The 21100-nt window shown below is 42.9% G+C and overlaps 1 protein-coding gene across 1 annotated transcript; it reads right to left on the reverse strand.

Annotated features, from left to right (window-relative positions):
- Positions 1 to 1843: 1843 nt before the first annotated feature.
- Positions 1844 to 17009, reverse strand: LOC148183628 (EGF-like and EMI domain-containing protein 1). Its single transcript, XM_088061150.1, has 4 exons — positions 16873 to 17009; positions 4188 to 4322; positions 3438 to 3547; positions 1844 to 2013 (listed from the first exon to the last, which is right to left on the reverse strand). The coding sequence occupies exons 1-4, from the start codon at positions 17007 to 17009 to the stop codon at positions 1844 to 1846; spliced, it is 552 nt and encodes a 183-aa protein (XP_087917276.1).
- Positions 17010 to 21100: the final 4091 nt, after the last annotated feature.

Below are 21100 nucleotides of genomic sequence, written 5' to 3' on the forward strand. Positions count from 1 at the left end.
TTGGCAGGAAAACAGTCAGATTTACAGTCAGGTCACACAGATAAGTAGGGAGGAGGGCACAGACTAAGCTTAATGATCATTTAAACCCGGAGCGTATTGATTAACGCAGCCACATTAAATCCAAGCTACTTTAAGAGCAATATTCCAACATCAGCCAGGAAACCTAGAGGCTATGGCTGTTAGTCTCACAGTACAGTTCTTCTTCCCTTTGCTTGCACAAATATGATACAAACCCCAAAAGAATCTGACTGGAGGCACCTGCAACAGTTAAGAGGCCTTACACTCTAAATTACCTTGCTTTTGTTAGGCAGGTGAATGGTCCATAACATTCTTCCTGAAAGAAGGTTTCTCCCTTCAGAATTCAATTTATAAACTTACTCCTGCCAGGCTGCGATAGCAGCTGCTGTATAAACCTGAAAATGATGACTACTGGAATTCCATTCAAACCTCAGGAATCAATAGAAAGCAGACAAACGACCCAAGATAAAAGTTCCACCCAAGTGCAAAGAGCAAGGACTGCAGGATCCCTCTCATTGTTTTTACAGGGGCTGCAGTCACCATCCTGTGAAACAGAGACTGCACAATCTCATTTCAGCTTGAAAACCTGACCTGTGCTATCCACACTGCACCCACACAATCTGCCTGCTGGGAATGCCTCAGTTCCACTGGTATTGCCAAGCAAAAGGAGCCTCAAAAGACAATTTATAATGGCCAGGACAATTTATAATTTGCTGAGATGTATTCCATTTGGTAAAAGCTTTTTGTAAGGCCTTCTTGGAGATTGTGATCCTGCTTACCTTGAAACAGCAGCTGTTCTGTAAGTTAATCACAACCAACCTGCCTTGGTGTCACTCTGGCTCGTCTCAACTCACCCACATAAACTTGTTTCTGTGGGCTGTAAAGAAATACCCAATCACAGCTTAAATGAACTAATATTGTCTGCAGGCAGCACCAGCTCCATTGTAAACAGCTCTGCATTTTATTTATTGTTACAGTCCTTCTGACTCATACTGCCTGACAGACAAGCCAGGTGAGGACACGAACATATTAGAATTTAAAAGGGAAAAAACGAAATACTTAAAAATCTGCCTTCCTTTGAACAAAGCACAATATGCTTCAGTTGAAAAGGAAATTATCATTTGCCTAATACAAAAGAAATCCTTTGTCCCAATCACAGCCTACTCTGAAGGAATGACTTTCTTCCCTCTCTCAAGAAGCCAAATGGATGCAGTTCTGTAATTTTGGAGAGCTTTACACAGTGTGTTAAATTACAAGACAACCCATTGTGGGTTTATCAAATTGTGAGCCAGTGTGTGAGACAAAAAAGATTCTCCTTGAGAGTGGGTGATAGAGTCTAAGTCACACAGAATTTGGTCTATAGTATGCTAGAACACAGTGAAATGAAAGATTGGTGCATATATTATTCCAGGAATACTATGAAATATTTGGTAGTGAGCTATAAAACCTTCCTACTCTGAGATGCACTAAAAAAAAAACCCCATGAACAAATACAGGGGTTCATTTGCTGCATTCTTTGCCTACTGCCCACCTGCTTTGACTCAGAATTTCCTCTCACAAAGGTAAAAGCAAGGCTGAGAAATTCAGTAAGAGCACCACAAGAACATTCAAGTTGAGAAGCAATAGCCAGATATTCCACTGGACACCACTGGGGATATTCAGTGATGTTACCCACCAGACACTCACTCATCTGATAGCAATCAAATTTGATTTTCATCTCGCTTTGTTAAAATTCAATACCAAAAATATTAAATAAATAAAAAAATTAAAAAGGCAGCATCTTTAATTTTACATCAACATTAATAAAATATTCTTGTTTTAGAGATTATTGCTGAAGATGCATTTTATCCAAGCACCAGATGCACTTGAGACAATTTCCACTGGACTCACCATACTGGCAGCGAGGGCCCTGGAATCCTGCAGGACACTGGCACACCTGGGACCCTTCTCCAGAGCATTTCCCTCCGTTGAAGCAAGTGGCAGCAGTGCAGAGCACTAGAGCACACAAAGAGAACAGGACAGGCTATTTTAGTTCTTTTTGTGCCAAGGACCCTCCAGAACAGACATAGTCCTGTTGCAACACGACCTTCCCAACAAGAAGAAACACAGGTTTTTATTTAAGGGCAAAGGACTTGGTATCATAGGTGTAACTACCTTGTTGATATGAGGAAATTTAATAAAAATTAGACTTAGGTATTGCAGTTTAATCTGAAGGTGCTTCAGAGGCAGAAGGCAGGACTCAAAGCACTGCCTGAATCAAAAATAAAATAAGAAAAACTGCCAGACAATAATGTAGGAATGGTTAAAAACCACTGATGCACTGGGAGATATTATATATGTGGAAGGGAATTACAATTCTTCCCTTCCTCTAACACAGAACAGTTTTATTTACAATAACTCAAATTCCACATGCTTGAGCCAAACTTGCAAAGAGTATCAAATATAAAAGAGTAATTCAACCACTTTGGTGCCTTAAAGAATTCAAAGCAAGTCTGCACTGCTCTTTCAGGAAGAAAATTTAATTTTGCCACTAGTGCTCACATACCTTAAACTCCTTTACACCAGAGATTAAAACACAGCTTGTAAACATATTTTTGACTTCTAACAACTAAACAGGTGCACACTAAATATGTAGATTCAGGCTGAAACTAACAGGAATACCTCTCAGGCTTGTTTTTGTTTTTTAACTACAAAGAGACAACCATAAAAGCAAGCTCTTCGAATGCATACCCTGAAGTTGGTATGAAGATTAAAAAATAAATAAGAACAGATGCTAACTTTCATATAGAAAACACAATTACTGACTAAACAGTAACAAAACTAAACACTGAGTAGGTTGCCATCTTCTCCTGATGTCTTGTTAACAGTGGCTGAAGCGCTGCCTTATCATTTCAATTAAATTCCATCTTTCAGGAGAGCATCCAATCAGGATCAGAAATTAGTGAGAGAAACAGGTTCTCCTCAGATGGAGACCCACAGGGCAGGAATAGCTTCCATGAACTTCAAGGAATTGCTTCAATGGCAACAGCAGAAGTGCAAATGCCAAAACCAGTGAGACCCCACGGTGAGCTCAACACCCAGGGAGCGAGTGCCTCACAGCAGATTTCTCTGCCTCATTTGGGTAACAGCAATAAATTTGGTTGGCCTGTCAAAGCCAGGCTGGCACAAAAATGCTGCAATAACTCCAATTGGAGTTTAGACTGTTAATCTAAACTGTTTCACTGCGTGGATGAAAATTAGAGCTCTTTGCTACTTTCACGCGAGCGCTTTTGGATTTTTAAAGGACCTTTATGCCCCCATCACCAGGGAAATCCCAGTTACAAATCACAAAACCCTTGTGTCTGGAAGTGGGGATTCAGCAGGAAGGCAAGGCCTGAGGATGTCACCTCTTGGTTTGCCCCAGGTTTGTCCCAACTCACAGTGCAGACAGCCGGGTTCGTTGTCGCGCTGGGCCCAGCCGGGGCAGCACTTATAGACAGTCTGCTGCTCCATCCTGTACACCTGCTTGTAAACCGTGTAGTAGCCAGACCTGTGGGGCAAGGAAGGTTAAGAGAGCAATCACAACTCCTGTTCCACTCAGCCCCACCTCACCAGCAGCACGCTGTACTCCTGTGTCATATTTATGAGACATTTTTTCAGCCTCCTTCGGAAATTCTCGTTAAAAATAAGCAAATGTAGCAAACTGCATCCTGGGAACATCCAATGGCTCTGATGGGCTATGTCCACTTATTTTGAAGAATTTGTATTCAGGCTAGTCAAAGGTAACTTTTTCCCCCCACCCAGTCAATTTTGGGTTTATCTGTTGGGGGAGTCAGATCTCCCATCAGTTCTAAGAAAGCGACAGAAACAGAAAGAAGTTCAATTTTTCAAAGTCAATTACTTGACAGCTGGGCTTCACCTGAACAAGAACAAGACAGGAACATTTTCTGATAGTGCAAAATTCTGAATCTAAAGCCAGCCACAAAGCTCATGAGCAACCCAAAACACATTAAAAAGTCACATTTTCTACTCAGAAATAACAGATTTCAAGCCAAATCTCAGGAGGACACTATGCCCATAATCACACACTTCAGATGAAACAGTTCACAACTTCTCTCACAAAAAAGTTAAAGATCTTGCACAAAAAGATTAGCAACAAAACCTGTTTATAACAATAGATGATACATTACCTTCTCTCGTAGCTCACACACCACCTCCCCTTTGTGCAGCCTTGTTTCCACATCTTGACCATCCTGCTGAAGGACTGAATGCAGGGCTCCTGGTGTCCCACCAGGGCCAGCTCAAACACTGGGCACACATTTGGCCTGGGAGGGGAAAGAAAAAGATCATTTTTATTTCTAACACCAAATTTAGACATCTAGAGAAATGCACATGAAACTATGCTGTGTGTAATGGTTTGAAACAGGGTTTTTACTGGTGTTTGAACACGCTGCAGCTCCGAGATTTAGAAGGCAGCATGTGAACAATGTACTGAAACTCAGGCTCCACACAAGTCCATGAAAGATTTACCACAGATTCAAGGGCAGATAAGATTTATCTAAACTCTTGCTAGGGAAATTGTATATTCTGTAAGAGCTCCCCTCGCTATCAGTCCCCTCAGGGAAACACATGAAATTCGTAAGAGGAAGGATCCTTGTTCTCTGCTGATTATTCCTAAAATAACAGGACCAAAATAAAAGCGCTGCTTTGGAGGATGATATGTAATCTTCATCCTGCTACCTAGCCAGAGTTACAAAAATAGCAGGATTGCAGGAGGTATGGAGGGTCATAACAAAGGTTACATGCTGATGGTTTTGCAGAGATTTTTTCTGCCTTATCCCGATTTCTTTGCCCTGGTATAAATCAGGAAATTCTGAGCAACAGAAAACAACAGCATCAAACATTCAAGGTCTAACTAAAACCATAAAGCATGAGGGGTTTTGTCATCTTTGAAGGCAGGAACCTGTTGTGACACGAATGAAACTATTTCACTGATTTTTTTTGGAGTAGTTTATAGATCGTTAGTGCAATAATTTAATCACCAATTCCCCAAGACAGCCTGGTGAGGCTTTGCAAGCACCAGCCTCAATAACCCAAACATAGGGGATAACAGGGACCTTCTACACCCACCCTGGCAAAAACAGCACTGAGCAGATGTGTCCTTCCCCAGATTTCACTCAGAGTCTTCTCCAAGCTTGAGGGTGACACCCTGTCACACGTTTCCTGTCCCTCGTCACAGGTAGAAACATGACTGTGCTAGAACACCTGGGGGTGGCACTAATAAGAGAGCAGCTCTAGCCCAAGAGCTGCCTGGCAGCTGGTCATCATCACTTACACTGGATATTGTTAACATCTCATCCAGGATTTATGGTGCTTTTCATCTCCCAGGCTCCCTATTAAGCCTGAACACCACACAGGGTAGCCTTGCTAACAAGGGAACATCTTTCATCCACAGGTCTTCAAGTAGTTTACAGATATCATTAAATTAAGGCTGTGCAGAACAAGAAAATACTACAATCATGATCGATGTTACTGCAGAGCTGAGCACTTGGAAGTAGCCCTACATGGATGAAATCCACAGCAATCCCAGTGCTGAGAGTGGGATGTGCAGCCAGATCTCCCAAAGGCACCACAGCTGCAAGGGGAATGCCTGGGACATCATCTCAGGGTAAAGAGGACCTTTGCCCAACAAGGACACTTCAGGAGGAGGAACAGACTGAAACCCAATGCCAACAGCCCTCAGGAATCCAGGTAGCCCATGTAGAGGAAGTTAGGAGAAGAAAGCTCACAACTGTAAGCTCTGGTTGTCACCATGGGGGAAAAAAAGTAAAGAATCCATTTGAACCGGAACACCTGGCCTTGACAGAAGTTACTTTCCTGAACTAGAATATCTGTTTCTCCCAGGCTTTAGAGCAATCATCTCCATCCTCCTAAACCACAGGGCCAGTGGACATCCCTCCATGTTCTTTCTCCTGCAATGCACAGTCCATTCTCAATACAGCTCCGTATTTCCCATTCCCCAGGTCTGCCAACACGTCAAAGAAGAACAGGAGATGGTCACAGGCCAGTTTCAGATTAAATTCCTCGAGAAACCAGCCTTCCCCCACATTCCCAGTGTCACCTCCATTACTTTGCAACCCTTCCCATGTGTCCCAGCTACCCCTTCCCTCCAGAATTACCTCCCCACTTAACATATTTAGCTGAGGTTCAGAGCCATTGTTCCCAAGCCATTCTTAGCACAAAGTCTGCCATTTGTTTCCCATCCAAAGAAGATCTTTGTGTGCCCAAAAACTTGTCTATTTTTTTTTTTTTCCTTTCCATTACGTCAGTTGGTCTAATAAAACCCTTGCCTTACTTAGCAACCATGCCTCACTTAGCAGGCTTTTTAAAATGACTCTCCCTCCAGTGAATAGAACATCATGTTCTGATAATTCATGCATATCTCCTTTTATTAGAATTGCCTAAAACTTTCCAGATAAAGGTACATTCATATGCATCGCTCTTCCATAAATAAAAGAGAGGAGCTGACAATTGTTGCAATGACACACTGAGCCCATCCCACAAGTTCCTCCTCATGTGATATTGCCATGTTTCCAGGAATAGTAGTATTGGCTTCTAGGATATAGTTAATGGGAACAAATGACGCTCACAGAACAAAACAAGCCAGCAGCAGAGTCATATGTTTTTGAAGATTTATTCAAAGTAAGTCATTCCTCCTTGATGCCCTTGGGATAATTTAAAGGCAGATATCAAAACTGCTGAAACACTATAATTAAATTGCAGCAATTGCATAACATGTAATCCTGTGCTGGCAAAGCTGGGAATCAAACATGCCCTCTTCAACAATTCAGCATCTTCACAGCTCCCCACACACACAGTCAACATGGCAGTTTTTAAGCCATCTGACTCACTTGATGCCTCCAAACTTCAGAACAGCTTCTGGAACCAGGCTACAGCTACTGAAGGCACAATTTCATTTGTGGAACTCTGCTAATTGGAGGCCATCCGGGACTAAGCTGAACCCTCGAGTGGATGGAGCGGTGTATTAGAGAGCAGCTCCTGTTCTACTGCCCCGCCCTTTGCATCCAGGAGATATTCCTTAATGGGAGTTGAAGTGCTAAAACAAGCAAAAGACTCCAAGGGATATTATGGGCCACGATTTGATTGATACACCGGCCCCTTAAAGCCTTTTTGCACTGGTGCTCTGTGCTAGCCAAGGCTAACACCAGGGCTATTATTAGCTTGTCAGTCTGACTCAGGCAAGGCAGAAAGCTCTCTTAATATTTGCATTAGGAGACTGCCCTTTAAACAAAGACACCCTACACACTCCCAGCTCAAGACTTGAGATTCTAATGAACAGATAATTAGACCAAAACAGAGCAAGAGCAGCATGGGCTAATCATATGGCTGTGGCGCCTGTGAACCGCTGCGCAACGGGAGAAGTTCAGAGAAAATTAAAAGCATCTCCAGGCGGGATGTAATTCATTCCTGTGTTTGGAATTTTAAAAAGAAAAGGAACAGACAGATCTATCACAAAATCACAGAATGGTTTGAGATGGAAAGGACCTTAAAGATCACCCAGTTCCAACCCCTTGCCAAGGGCAGGGACACCTTCCACTATCCCAGCTCCAAGCCCTGTCCAACCTGGCCTTGGACATTTCCATTTGTAAAGGTCCTTCACATCTCTGTGACAGGGATATTTTCTTTTTCTGCCAACACCTGGAATGGTGAAGCAAATCTCCCATTCTACCCACCTATTTTTCCCCAGCTCAATACAAGAAGCTAAAGGTAGGTAGATTTAACAGCAGTGAGAGAGCAAACACACATCAAGATGTCCCTAAAGATTTCTTTCAACAGCACAAACTTTAAATCAAAACATTAACGAATACGAATTTGGCTGTCTGATTTCAGGTCTTTCCACAGAGACTCTGTGAATGACACCACCTTCTGCACTAAGTCAGACAGCTGTTAACATCCCCCTAAAAATGAGATGTTGCAGCCTGCGTTGCCTCAGCTGCCGAATTTGCAGCCTGAACACTATTGATCTTCCCATAAATCAGTCAATAGATGAAACCTGTCATAAGGAGCAACTCGCTGGAATCCTGTATTTTCAAAACACTAATTGGTTGCTGCTCCTTCCCCTTATGCTGTTATTAAAAGTTTAGAAAACCACAGTCTGCTTATCCAGTTTTAGTTTGAAAAGATCAAATAAGAGTTTTCTTAAGGGAGCCAAGATTACAGTCAGGGCTAAATTCCCCACTGGTGTGATGACTGTTTTTGCACTAGAAATACACTGATGTTGATCTGAAGACAGCTGTACACTGCTACAAAGGATTTGGTTAGAAACTTTTCAGGTTAACTGTCTGAATCCCCTCACACCCCCAGCATCCCAGCAAAACATCACCACTGTCTTGTAAAAAAGACCTCTGGAAAGAGAAGGTGGCACCCTGAAGAAACATGTGGTACTGTAGAGGAGAAACAGCCTGCAGCATGGTGTTGTATGGATTGAAAGTTTTCAATCTGTATGATCTCAGTTGGAAAGGAGAAAAAAACAAATTTTATTTCAAAACAGAAAAAGAAAAGTCAAATCAGGAAATAAGCCACAGAAACAAAAGGTCCAAAGAACAAGTTATATATATTTGCTTATATAGGTAAATTTTGTCTCTAGATACATATTGCTTAATAATTCACAAAGGCCAGAATGACAGAGGAGGCTTTTATTTTTTAAACTGCCAAGCTCCCCTTTCCACCCTTAATCTATTTTAAGGCTCATTTCCCTGATAAAATTAATCAGCACTACCAGAGACAATTAGGACATCCTGCTCCCTTGACCACTAATCAATCCCTACTCTCTCCTGATCCTGTATCAATATTTGTGATGTTTATAGCCCCTCTGGGACATGGATTGTAAGCACCAAGCTCATCTAGATTAGGTCTCATTATCACTGCTGTTCTCTGGCTCTGTGGATGAAGGTCCACCACACAAGGCTCCCCTCATCCCACAGGTTACTAATGCACTGCTGGGTCTTACTCACATCCTCCCTTTGATTAGATGGAGCAGCTAAATAACATGAGAGTTCCTTCAGCCTTTGTGCCCTGCATCTAGATGAAGAGCAAATCAATAGGAGATGATTAATTACACACTCAGCTATTATAACAACAATAAGATTTTTAGTTCTTGCCGCTATCAAAGTGCAGCGCCTGTCATTTACCTTCTACCTAACCATCCTCCTCCCTCCCCCAGGACAGAATCATCTGTTTGGGTTGGCAAGAAAAGCAGAAGATAAACATGCACATCCAGATCGTTTAACCATGATTGGCCAAGCCACTTTTCTTTTTTTTTTTTCTTTTTCATTTTAAAATCATGGAGTGATTTTTTGTTCCTTTCTTTTAGAGTCACTTAGACTCAATCCCCAGCAACATCCAGTTTTATAGTTTTATTTACTACATCCAGGAGAGCAGCACTGCCAGTGACCAGGCCTGCCAAGCCCCAAGCAGCACACTCAGCTTTACAAATTTAAGGACCAGTGTTACAAGGATCTCTCTCTTAATTAGAGAACCATAGGGGATATCACATAAAGGAGGTTAAGAAGTGTCTTGATAGGACATTCATGGTTGGGTTCTTTTCCCCCTTGGACTGAGACTGATGAGAGAGAGGCGGTTTTCTCTTGTTTGCATTTGGTTGTTTATTCTTCTTTTATCTGCATTACATATATACAAAGTAAAAGGAGCTACATGCACTGAGATAGAAAGGTGCAAAATGGCTAACAAAGATCTCCTTCAGGGTCTTTTATATGTCTATTTACCCAATTAACAAATGCCAAGTAAATTATTTTTCTTAGTGACCCAATGACCCAACACCTGTGTGCTGCACTGGAGCATTCTTTATCCAATCACTCATTCTTACCCAAAAACCTCTAGAAGAAGAAGATGAAGGAAGAAGGAAAAGAGACAACGCCCTAATTCCTCCATCTTGCCTCTTATTTCTTAAACAAGTTTAAACCTTTAACTTTCTCACACAGTGACTTCAGAAAACTCTCTAATTTACACACTTACACTCCTAGTTTTTCTATTTAACTTTAACAGTTGTTTTCAGGGTGTTATATGAAATTCATTGGATGTCAGAGCCAGGTATCAGAGATAAGGGCACACACTCTGTTCCTCTGACTCCAACAAAGAAGTAGCTGGCATGTACCCATTGTTAAGGCAGAGCAGATAAGGGAGCAAAACCCAGACAAAATTGAGGATGTCCAAGTGTGAGATCAGAGGGGAAAGCCCTGAGTAGCAGCAGCCACGTCCAGGAGTGTGTAACAGGTCCCCCAGAAAACCTGCCAGGTGCACACACCTGAGCTTCCTTCAGCAGGAAGGCACAAAGGGACCTGATGTTAAAATATTAACATAAAAATCATTCCAAGTGTCACACCACTTCGTCACGAGGAGGGAAAGCTCACTCTGCCTTACAGCAAGTGCCAAGCTGTTTGACAATTAAATGAGTTAGAAGATACTGAAATCCTCAGCTCTATTTCAGCAGCACTTTGCTTTTTTTGGTGGTTGCTGGGTTTTAACAGTTTCAAAGCAAAACTTTTTTTTTTTAAAGCTTACTTTTAAAGTAACATGTAATATATAACTTCCAGTCAAACTGAAGCAAATATGATTCCATCTAATGTATGCAACATATGTAAGAAAAATCCCCACATGCCAACGTTTTAGGTGTTAAAACATTCCAAGTCTTTTACTCCCCTATAAATCATTAGCTTGGTACCAATGTCCATTTATTTGAGGTTTTTTTTTTTGGTTTGGGGTTTTTGTTTGTTTGCTTTAACATTAAGAAAACTTGGTTAAGCTAAATATTTAATTGATTTTAACCACAGAAAACTAACATGCATGCATTAGTGGATTAGTGTTTAGCAGTGGCAAGCTAGAAGGGGGGAAAAAAACTCACTTTATATCTTTTGGATTAGAAACTTCTAAATAGCTCACAGTTCCTAGAGTTACTCTACAGAGAGAGATGGACAGGCTTTGACACACAATTACAAGATATAAGATGTACTGATGTACTGATGAGAGAGGTTTTTACAGCTGTATTTTTCACCATTGATGGTGCACTGGTCAGGCAGGGAGAGCACCAGCAATTACAAACAGAAGGGCACCCACTGAAGAGTCTCCTGAGGGCTGTGATGCACAAAATCTCATTTCCTATAGAGGAATATTCCAACCTGAGAAGACCAGGCCCAAAATACACAATTGTTTCATAATTTATGGGGATTTCTTCATTAAAAAACAGTACAGAACACCCTATAAAGCCTCTTCTCAGGCACATCCTGAGATATTATGCTAAATTTTCAATATTGAATTAGTTTGTGTACATAAAAACATGGTCTGGGCATGGCATTCTCTTCTAAAGAAGATTTTGTGCCGAGTTCTGCTCTGGCTTACAAAGGGAAGCCAGCAAGGTGTTTCTACTAAACAACACCAAACCAAGCATCAGCACTCTGACTCTACACACAAATCTTCATCCCCAGTCAAAGGCACTGCAGTGGGGGGCTCAGAGTACACATTAAAGCCCACATCATCTCACAGCAAAGGCAGAAATATCAAGTTCCCCTCCAGAACAATTAATGATTAGTTTTAAAGCTAGGCTAGCCTGGAATCCAAAGCACAAACTACATATGTTCAGTACATCATTCTCAAATGCTTTGATTTTGCAGTAATGAAAGGAAATTTCTTTCTCCTCAGAAATAAATTAAAAGCAATAGATTTGAGAGGGAACGTAAGCAATAACAGGCTTGAATTTCAGAGGAAGGAAATCTATTAACTGTGTTCAAAGAGAGAAGGTATTTAATTGGTGAAATAACAGGAGTCTGCAATATGGGCTGTTAACCCTCTGGGAGCCAAAGCATCACTTCCATCAAAGTTCTGCTAAAAAGTCACCTTGAGACCAGGTCTGCCACCACAGATAATCTCATTCATTCTCCTCACCAGGGGGTTCCTTCAAATTTATTAAAAATATTCTACAGTCAGTCATACCCAGATCATGGCATGCCTGGCACTAGGAAAAACAGCCAATGCTGGGTATAATCAATGCAGAAGAAAAGCCAAAGTAAAAGCCAGGCAATTTTCCCAAGAAATACTGCAAAAACACATTTCAAGCACATTAAACTATTGCATAAATAACTAAACTATAGCAATATTCCATAACAATTACACCTGAAGAAACCTGACAAGTTTTTTTCCTCTCAGAGTGTATTTTTGGAGAGTAATGTGAGAAGTCAAATCCCATTAAAAGTGAAGGGGCATTCAACTTCTTACCTTAAATGTGCAGATTTAAGAATCATAGAGTATGTGTAAGCTACTGTGACTATGAGCAGGAAATTTCTAAACCTCTTGTGAGATTTAGAACCATTTCATGATGTCTCTGATACAGACCCAGGAATTTCTAAAACTGGAAAATATTTACAGTTCAAGTTCATCTTTGATAAATATAACAACTTCAGGCTATCAGATTTTATTATCCTATCATACAGCTATTTCAGGGTTTAGAAGAAAGGCTTGATCTCATTTTTCTCCTGAAGAGCAGAAAAACGTCATAAATCAGGAAAAGTACAGTACCACCACGACACTCATTCATTATCTTTAAGTCTCCTGGTAGTGAACATACTGGGGCAGAAAAAGAGGAAAAGAGCGCTTTGCCACCTGTTAAAAGACTAAATTCAAAATTAATATTCCTCTAGGAACTGTGAAACAGAAGCTTTAAGTGCAAAGTCTTGAGAAATGGGATTCTGTGCTGTAACGCTGACCAGCGTGAGCTCTATCTGGTGGCAACATCCTGTAGTGCACAGGCTAAAAAGACTTTTTATTCAGTGTGATGTTCACAAAGATGAGAAACATCTCAGTCCTCAACTGCAAATTACAGGATTGGGAGGGGGCAGGGATGGGGAAATGAGGGGATGAAACCGCCATAAACTTTTATGCCAAAGCATTTAAACCACGCTTACTAAAATCACATTACCCAAGCCTCAAAGGTTGGAGTAGCTGCTGTTCAGGGGTAGTGAGGGTTCACTGTAACCCCATGGATTCTGGGCAGACAGGAATGGGAAGAAGGGTTTGAGGTTTCAGCTGAAAACAAGTCAGGTAAAATTCAGTAGCCTATATCAAAATTTGTCAATGACTCAGTTGCCAGCGTCGTTTCAACCAAGGTTTAAAGAGAACCACTTAATCTCACTTGATGTACAAATTTAATACAAAATTAAATATGGTAGAAATTTAAATGCACCACTAGCAAACCAGGTCTTTATTTTCACCAGAAAAACCTGCAAATTTTTTAAACTGCAAAACCTCCAAGTGGGAGATAACCCATTCAAAGAAATGGAAGGAGATTCCACTACATTATTCAGCTCAGCTCAAAAAAGTAAATGTACTTTAAGCCCTTATTTAATGCTAGGAAGACAACCTTTCCTCACACCTACAAATTGACATCACTGGAGGAGAAAATAAAGTATATTGGCTAAACAGCCAATACACTGAGACAATTTCTCACCAAGAAATGATTACATAATCTACTTTTCACATCATTTGGACAGTATTATAACAAAATTACAGGCTCCAGGTTTAAGTTGCATCTCCAGATACTTTATAGAAGCATTTCTCATTTTGTTTTCTGCACTGCATACCAAATATTCAAATTGACATGCAATTTGTTCCGCTGTAACAATCACAACTCGGAGGCATCTCCTCATATGGAAATGCTTTGCACAACAGCAGTCAATTCTTGAAACACATTCCATCAAAAAAACCCAGAAAAAAAGTGGACTTTGCCTTTTTTAATTATACTTTAAAAGGAATTCTTATTTGTGTCACTTGACAATAGTGTCACTGCAGCCAACAGCTGCTACAGCTGGAGGGCCAAGTTCACTCGAGGTTTGCAAATGCAGATATCATGTGGATGTGAGATTTTGCTTTTGGGAATGTGATTTATCAGGAGGAGCACGGGAAAGCCGATAGTGCCCCACAGAATTGAAGGAGCTGGAAAAAGAATTACTCAGGCAGGAATCCAGCTCTACATCCAGGTGTTCCTTGGAATGCGACCAGATTGCGTATGGATAAAGTGAAAATATGCAGGTACAACATGTGAGCAGCGAAGAAAAACCCTAAGCAAAACAGTTTTATTGCAAGATTGGATCCTCTAAAAGCAAACCAGCCCTTTTAGATGTCATCCTGGACCTGCAAATCCACACAGCCAGTCAAGGGGCTTAATGCTGACAGGAACAAAGCTTATCTCCTGGATTTTTCAAAGGAGTCCTCACTCGTCTCATCTGGGAACAGAAGAATCCATTCTTGAGCCCTGTCCCAGTCCTAACTCTGATATTTATTGCACTAAAGGGATTCCCAGCACATAGCTCAGAACTCTCCTGACTCTGCTCTGTCCTACATCCCTAACTAGGAGCAGACATCTGAACTGCTCAAACTCCCAGGGGAGTGTCTCTCTAGGAGAGGATTTACCACTTCTGACAGCAAATCAAGTCCTCTTAGCTCGCATTTCTGCACTGTCCCAGGAGCACCCCCGATTTCTGTGAAGTAGATAACCACACATCACACTTACACAGTCTCACACACCCCAGTTTTGGGCTAGAGAGCTCACCAGAAAGTGTTAAAAATGTGCTTTTTATCACGAGACATGGTTAATTCCTCATTTAAAGGCCAAACATGCTTTACAATGAAAATGGCATATCTGTTCTCTGGTCATTCCAGAGCTCTCTGAAGTTCTATTAGAGGATCATCCAGGGCTAATTGTATGGAAAAGCAGTTGATAGAAGTATCTCCTCATTCTGTAATCTGTTCTACATTAAATCTCCTCAGGGGGCTTGGAAGTAGAACACCAACATCCACACAGAACCCTGACATTTCTAGCTGGGAGCAAATGCTCAAGTTAGCAACAGGATGAAAACAATTATGAAGAAATCCTGTATAGCCTCAGCCACATAAGATCTCAATCAAAACAACAGCAAACACCACACTCAGCATGGTATGTTCCAAGGGATGCATTTGCTGTTCTGATTTCACTGACTGCAGATGACCAACATCAAAAGAACAAACCAGAATTGTTAGGAAAAGGTCACTGATGCAAAGAATCCTCCTGGACATTTCACTGATTCTTGGTGAAAGGTGGCAGACTCACTCCTAAGGCTGGTGACATCTTACATTTCTGTTTACAGCAAAGGTAAAGTCCCTAAATAGCAAGAAAGTTTGGAGTAATACTAATGCTTGCCCCAGCCTGGGAAAAGCAGGAAGAATGGCAGTAATTTCAGGAATATAACTCCTGGGAAAAGCACTCAAGGCTCTGACACAGGTCTGGGGTTTGGGCAGCTGTTCTGGATTGCTGCTGGCTGACAGTGCACTGCTGCTCCCAGAGACTCCAGCCCAGCAGCAGCATCCTCACACAGCATCATTTCCAGAAGGGAATGTTTCCTCTATTCTTTCAGTGACACAGTCTTTGAAAAGGTGAAAGCAAACAAAAATTGTTTGGAGGCAATTCACAGTTCACAACACCTCCAGCTTCAAAAGTGCAGAATCATAGTTATTACTGATGTCAAATGCAAACAGATTAATGTAGGCCGATGCTATTCCTCCTCCTGATAGAGTAATTGCTCAGAAAGAGAGCACAAAGCGTGCCTGAAAGAAACACAGAGCACTTTTAACAAAGGAAAATGTTTTACCACAGAATGAGCTTAACTTCTCTAAGCACTGTGATAGATACTTCGTGCTCCAGCAAAATGGAGTAATACAAACCACCTTAAAAGCACTTCTGGTAAATATCGTGTAAATGTGGATTGCATAGAAAGGCAGCGAGCAATAGGCTGGGAAATCTCAATTTTCAGACAGAATAAAGAACTAAACTGAAAGCAAATACAAGACATTATGAAAGAGTGGGATGAAGTTGATGAAGATAAAACCCAGGAAGATCAGAGTGGTTAGAAATTAGTGTATACAGCCATTTGAAAAGGCTATTGTCAGGTTGCTTTGAGAGGGGGAACCAGGGCGGCGCAACATTCCTTAAAACACAAGACAAGAAAGATACACAAGGCAGGAAACAGTTTCCAGCAACATTCATTTTCAACACGCAAAAAACTTTAACCACAGATTTCGTGCGTGCATCCAGCTACTCTCTTTTAGAATCTGACCAGAAAACTACCTCCGGACACAAGCGTTCCGCCGCACTTGGAGCAGAAGGCATTTGTTGCTCACGGAGAAGCCCCCAGAGAAAGTTCCGCGTTCCCGCAGCAGCCGCACACGTGCGGCCCCGAGTTCTTTGTGCGCGCTCCCGGCCGCTCCCTGCCCTTCCCGCATGGATCCCCAGCCTCGTCCTGCCGCTCTCCCCAGCTCGGGCTCGGCTCCCCGGGCTCCCCAGGCTGACAGCGAAGGCAGGAGCAGCCCCGGGAGCTGCCTCCATCCCCCGCGGCAAAGCCGAGCCGAGCCCTCCCTCCGCCCGAGCGGGACCCGCTCCGCTGCGCGGTTCCAGCGCATCCCCCAAACTTGGGGAGCCGAGGGGCGCAGGAGCCTCCCCGCAGGGCCGGGGGCGGCGTGTCCGGGCCTGCTGTCCCCGCCGAGCCCCGCACACTCACTCACATACCCCGCACACTCACTCCCATGCCCCGCACACTCACTCTCATACCCCGCACACTCACTCCCATGCCCCGCACACTCACTCCCATGCCCCGCACACTCACTCCCATGCCCCGCACACTCACTCCCATGCCCCGCACACTCACTCACATACCCCGCACACTCACTCCCATGCCCCGCACACTCACTCCCATGCCCCGCACACTCACTCCCATGCCCCGCACACTCACTCCCATGCCCCGCACACTCACTCACATGCCCCGCTGCAGCCGCGGCTCGGCGGCCAGAGCGCAGCCCGGCTGGACGGACAGCAGCACGGACAGCAGGACGGACAGCAGGACGGACAGCAGCACGGACAGCAGCACGGACAGCAGCGCCGGCCCGGCTCGCATGGCGCTGCCGGGGGAGGCAGGATGGAGCGGCGGCTGAAGCAGCAGCAGCAGCAGAAGCGGCAGCAGCAGCCCCCAAGTCATTTAAAGCGGCGGCACAGCCGCGCCACGGGCGGGGCGGTCCCGGCCCGGCCCCATCCCCGCCCCGGCCGGGCCGTGTCCCGGGAGCTCCCCTCGGGAATAGCGCTGGAATCCCGCCTGCAAAGGGAGCTTGTCCTGCTCCGCATCCCCGCTGGGAGCAGCTGGCGGAGGAGATAAGCGGAGGAGATGAGCAGGGGCTGCTCTCAATGTCCTGCAGGGACAGCTCCAGCCCCGCCGCCCCGCTCTCCCTGCGCTGCCGGGATGCCGAGCGCGTTCTGCTGCGCTGACAGAGACGTATCTCGGCTGCTCTTTATTTCCTCTGGTCCTTCTTTGTTCAGTACAGGATGCCCACTGCAATCATATCTGAGCACTTCCGAGAGGTAACCGTGAAAATAAACGCATTTAACATCTCGAGGGAGGGATAACACCGCTGCTGCTGAGAGTTAGTGACAGCAAGAACATAAAACTGGGAACTGAGGAGTGTTTTTTTAAGTCCCAGAGCTGCTTGCCATCCCCTAGACCATCCTCTCATCTTTATGATCTCTCCAGACCTTTAATGCTGTCAAAAGACAACTCTTTCCCCTTTACTGCTGAGAGAGGGGAGACCAGCTGACCTGGAAAGGGAGCTGTGCATAGTAGCAAACAAAAAAAATGTGTAGAGCACACGTTAAGCATTTTATGATCCAGTGCAGGTCTCCGGGTCCATTACACCACGGTTTCCCTCCCTCCAGAGTGCTGTGACTAACCAGGCACTGGGCTGTGAACAGCAGATGGGCCCTGAGCCAACCAGAGCTAAAATCTGGGATTCCTTTCCACTGCCATGGAATGGGCTTGGTCTCCACTTGCTCCAAGGTAGCTCCTGCACAAATCTGTGACAGACACAACTGGATGGCTACCCCAGCATCCTCACCAGTCAGGAGTCAGCCTCTGTTTTACAGAGCATTAATCTGTCTCCCTTCCAGCCCTGTAACGTGATACACCCACTTCTCATTTTACACACGCTTTACAAGTGGTTTCCTGTATGGTTTTTATTTTCCAAGGCCTTTGCTGAAGTAGGTAAACATTTGCCATTCATAACAAGAAGACTGGTTTTATATTGTTCATTGCTTTGAAGCTTGCATGGACATGATCCCTTTGAGATTTTATCAACTTTTTCAGGGGGAAGAAAACAGACAGCCCTTATCTGGCCTTAGAGCAGAATAATTGTACCCTGAAATTTCCAATGAACGGCTCAGTCTTTCTTGTGTCTGGAGTAGTTTTAACTCCACAGGACCTTGTGTTGAGCTAATCTCACTACCTCCCGCAGAGCACATAGTTTTTAATCATTTTATTTCTTAAACCCCAGAAAATCTTTCTTCATAAAATAATAGACATTCATTATGTCGAGGCTGAGTCTTCATTATATCCTGTGATGTCATCCCAACCTAGATTATTTTCAGGATCACATCATGGCAAAATGGATCCTCAGTTGTTGGGGTTTTTTCCAGGAGAGGTAAATTAGTCTTTAAAAAATACTTTAATTTTTTCCATCTTAAGGAACTTAAACTATTCAGCGTTGTTCTTCAAAGCTGTACGTGATCATTACAAATTATGCACAACATTTATTATACCCAGTTGTTCAGAATAATGGACCAGCAACATGCAAACTGGGAGGTACTGAAATGCAGAGTGAAGGCCACTTAATAGATGAGACTTTTGCCTGGGGGCCACACAGCAAGATGCAGCTGCAGCCAAAGTCTGGAGTAAAAAATCCCTGCCTTCTGGGCAGGAGGCTTCAGCTGCTGTGACCTCGACATTGTCCTGAACTCCAAAGCCAACCCAGCCAGTGCAATGTGTTCTTCTTACAAATATTATCTGATGTTTTCTCCTCTGCTGTATTTTAATTGAGAATATCCTGCAGAGCTGTTGACTTTAAGGGGATGATTCCCATGGGTAGAGCTGCAGCATTGGTGGAAGGAGTTTCAAAGCCTCCTGAGATAATTGATCTGCTGGGATCCCGAGTCAGTTAAACTTTCAGACCTGACACAGAGGTAGAAGCTGACTCATTTATTCTGGGCTCTGGTAAGAAGGGCACTGGAAACAGCACTACTGAATTCTTTGTGTTCCACATCCTTGCTATGACCAACCAGGCACGTTCCTGCTGTCCTGAAATTTATTTGCTGTAAGTTCTGCATCTTTGACCTCGGCATCTACAAACAACACCCTGGCCACCACCTAAGCAGTCACTGGACATGCTGACCAGAGCTCCCTTCCTGACTGGGAAAAGGAGTAAATTAAATTGCATCTTGCTCAGCTAAACCAGCTTTTGAACTGAGCAGGTAAAGTGCCAATTCCCCTTGGTGGCTTTGTGCAGTTATGATGGGATGCAATTGCATAGAGTACAAGTGGTTAGGGAAAAAAAACATCTTGGGCCCTCCATATCATACTGAAGGACTTCCTAAGGGATGGAAACTGCATTATTGTCCTTCCTTGTTGATCAGAAAATTGTTCTGTCAGATTCCAGTGCAATCCAAATTCAGCACGTTATTTACAGCACTGTCCAGATCGTGAATTCTATAAAAGATTTGGTATCTCTCACAATGTTCCATCCCATCCTCTCCACTTTAAAGCATATTTTCCCCCTCATTAGCATTTTAATTTTGATGTATAATTTCCTACAAACAGGCTGTGACAGTTGTTGTGTATCCCCAAGCATGAACGAGTGTTGCCCAAAACTTTGAGTCAGTGTCACACCATCCTGTTCTATTTTCATTTTTCTGTCTAATTCTCAGTACCTCCATTGCCAGTCTTTTTAAATTGTAGCTAGTTACAGGATTTAACAGTCCCTTCTGATATAAAGAATTTTTCGTGCAGAGATTGTAATTAGGAAGGCTGAGCTCTGTTCTGTTATTAGCAGAATTGTGATTTTTGGAGTGGTGGGTTAATTGCTAATAACCATATGCAATGCTTCTGTCAAGATGTTTCCCATTACAGTAATTAACTTAGCAGCTGGGGTAACAGACATTTACCATTTGTCTTCACAGTATCCCTGATTTAGGATTGTTCCAAAACCCTTTTTGGACTCTGTTCAATTCCCAGGTGTAAGATGAAAAAGAGGGGAAGCTGAGGAGGAAGGTCTGGGAAGAGCAAGTTGCAGGGATAGTACCTGTTTCAGTACAGTGTCTATCAGTGTATTCTCAGAAATTCTGGATTTCTTCACTAATCTTAGCCTTGGACTGTCATTTTCATCAGCACTGACTGAATGAAGAGTGCGGCAGAGCAGTCCAAAACAGAGAATGTTTTCAGAAATGATTACTCAGATGCTCACATTAATCTGATCATTATTGAGGATTTATTCAATGAAAAGTGCAGAATTTTTCATTGCCTGTTCATATCCTTAAACCTCACAATCCCTATGGCAGGGGATTTTTTCCTTCATGTTTTGTAGTCGACTATATAGATATAAACATTTTTTGCTAATTACTTCCTTTCTGTGCTGTCTCACTGGAGCTCCTTCCTTCACAGAGCTGTGCCAGAATTACAGTAATATTATTAAGTATATGGCAAACCTGAAAATTGAGAAGAAAATAAAGTTGTTCTCTGAAGCTAGATCACATGACAGAGCAATAGCAGTTTCATTGATTTAATTCATCAACAGAGTATATTGAAAGGATTAATTTTGTTTACGAGTTAAATTTAAAGTCTTTTAGGACCGTGATTCCAGATTTATCCTTTTTTTTTTTAAAGTTTTTTCTGGCCAGAGCAAATTCTGTACAATGCTACATTAAAGAAGGTTTGTTAACACCCAGAAAGATGTAAGGTAGCACGCCAAGGGCACGGGAAGCTTTCTCTGTTGCAAGAAATTGGCTTTGCTCCACTGCAAGGAATGGGGGAATGCTAATTTACAGCAACTGAGGATCTAGCCCGGGTTGTTAATCATAATTATGGACTTATTTTGGGAGGTGCATTTTCTAAAGTAGCTGGGGGAGACAAGAAAATTAAGTTAAAATTATTTTCTTCCACAGGAGGTAAAA

The sequence above is a fragment of the Pseudopodoces humilis genome, chromosome 11 (assembly GCF_049639895.1).
Source record: "Pseudopodoces humilis isolate 2021_Gansu_Grassland_sample_001 chromosome 11, ASM4963989v1, whole genome shotgun sequence".
NCBI classification, from domain to species: domain Eukaryota; kingdom Metazoa; phylum Chordata; class Aves; order Passeriformes; family Paridae; genus Pseudopodoces; species Pseudopodoces humilis.

Bases quoted from the DNA above. Each gene is read 5' to 3' on its own strand.
- LOC148183628 (XM_088061150.1), bottom strand. From the start codon at position 17,009: ATGCGAGCCGGGCCGGCGCTGCTGTCCGTGCTGCTGTCCGTGCTGCTG. The intron at 4,323-16,872 runs GTGAGTGAGTGT...TTCCCCTCCCAG, and splicing joins CCGCGGCTGCAGCGGGGCAT to GCCAAATGTGTGCCCAGTGT. The intron at 3,548-4,187 runs GTAATGTATCAT...CTTGCCCCACAG, and splicing joins TGTGTGAGCTACGAGAGAAG to GTCTGGCTACTACACGGTTT.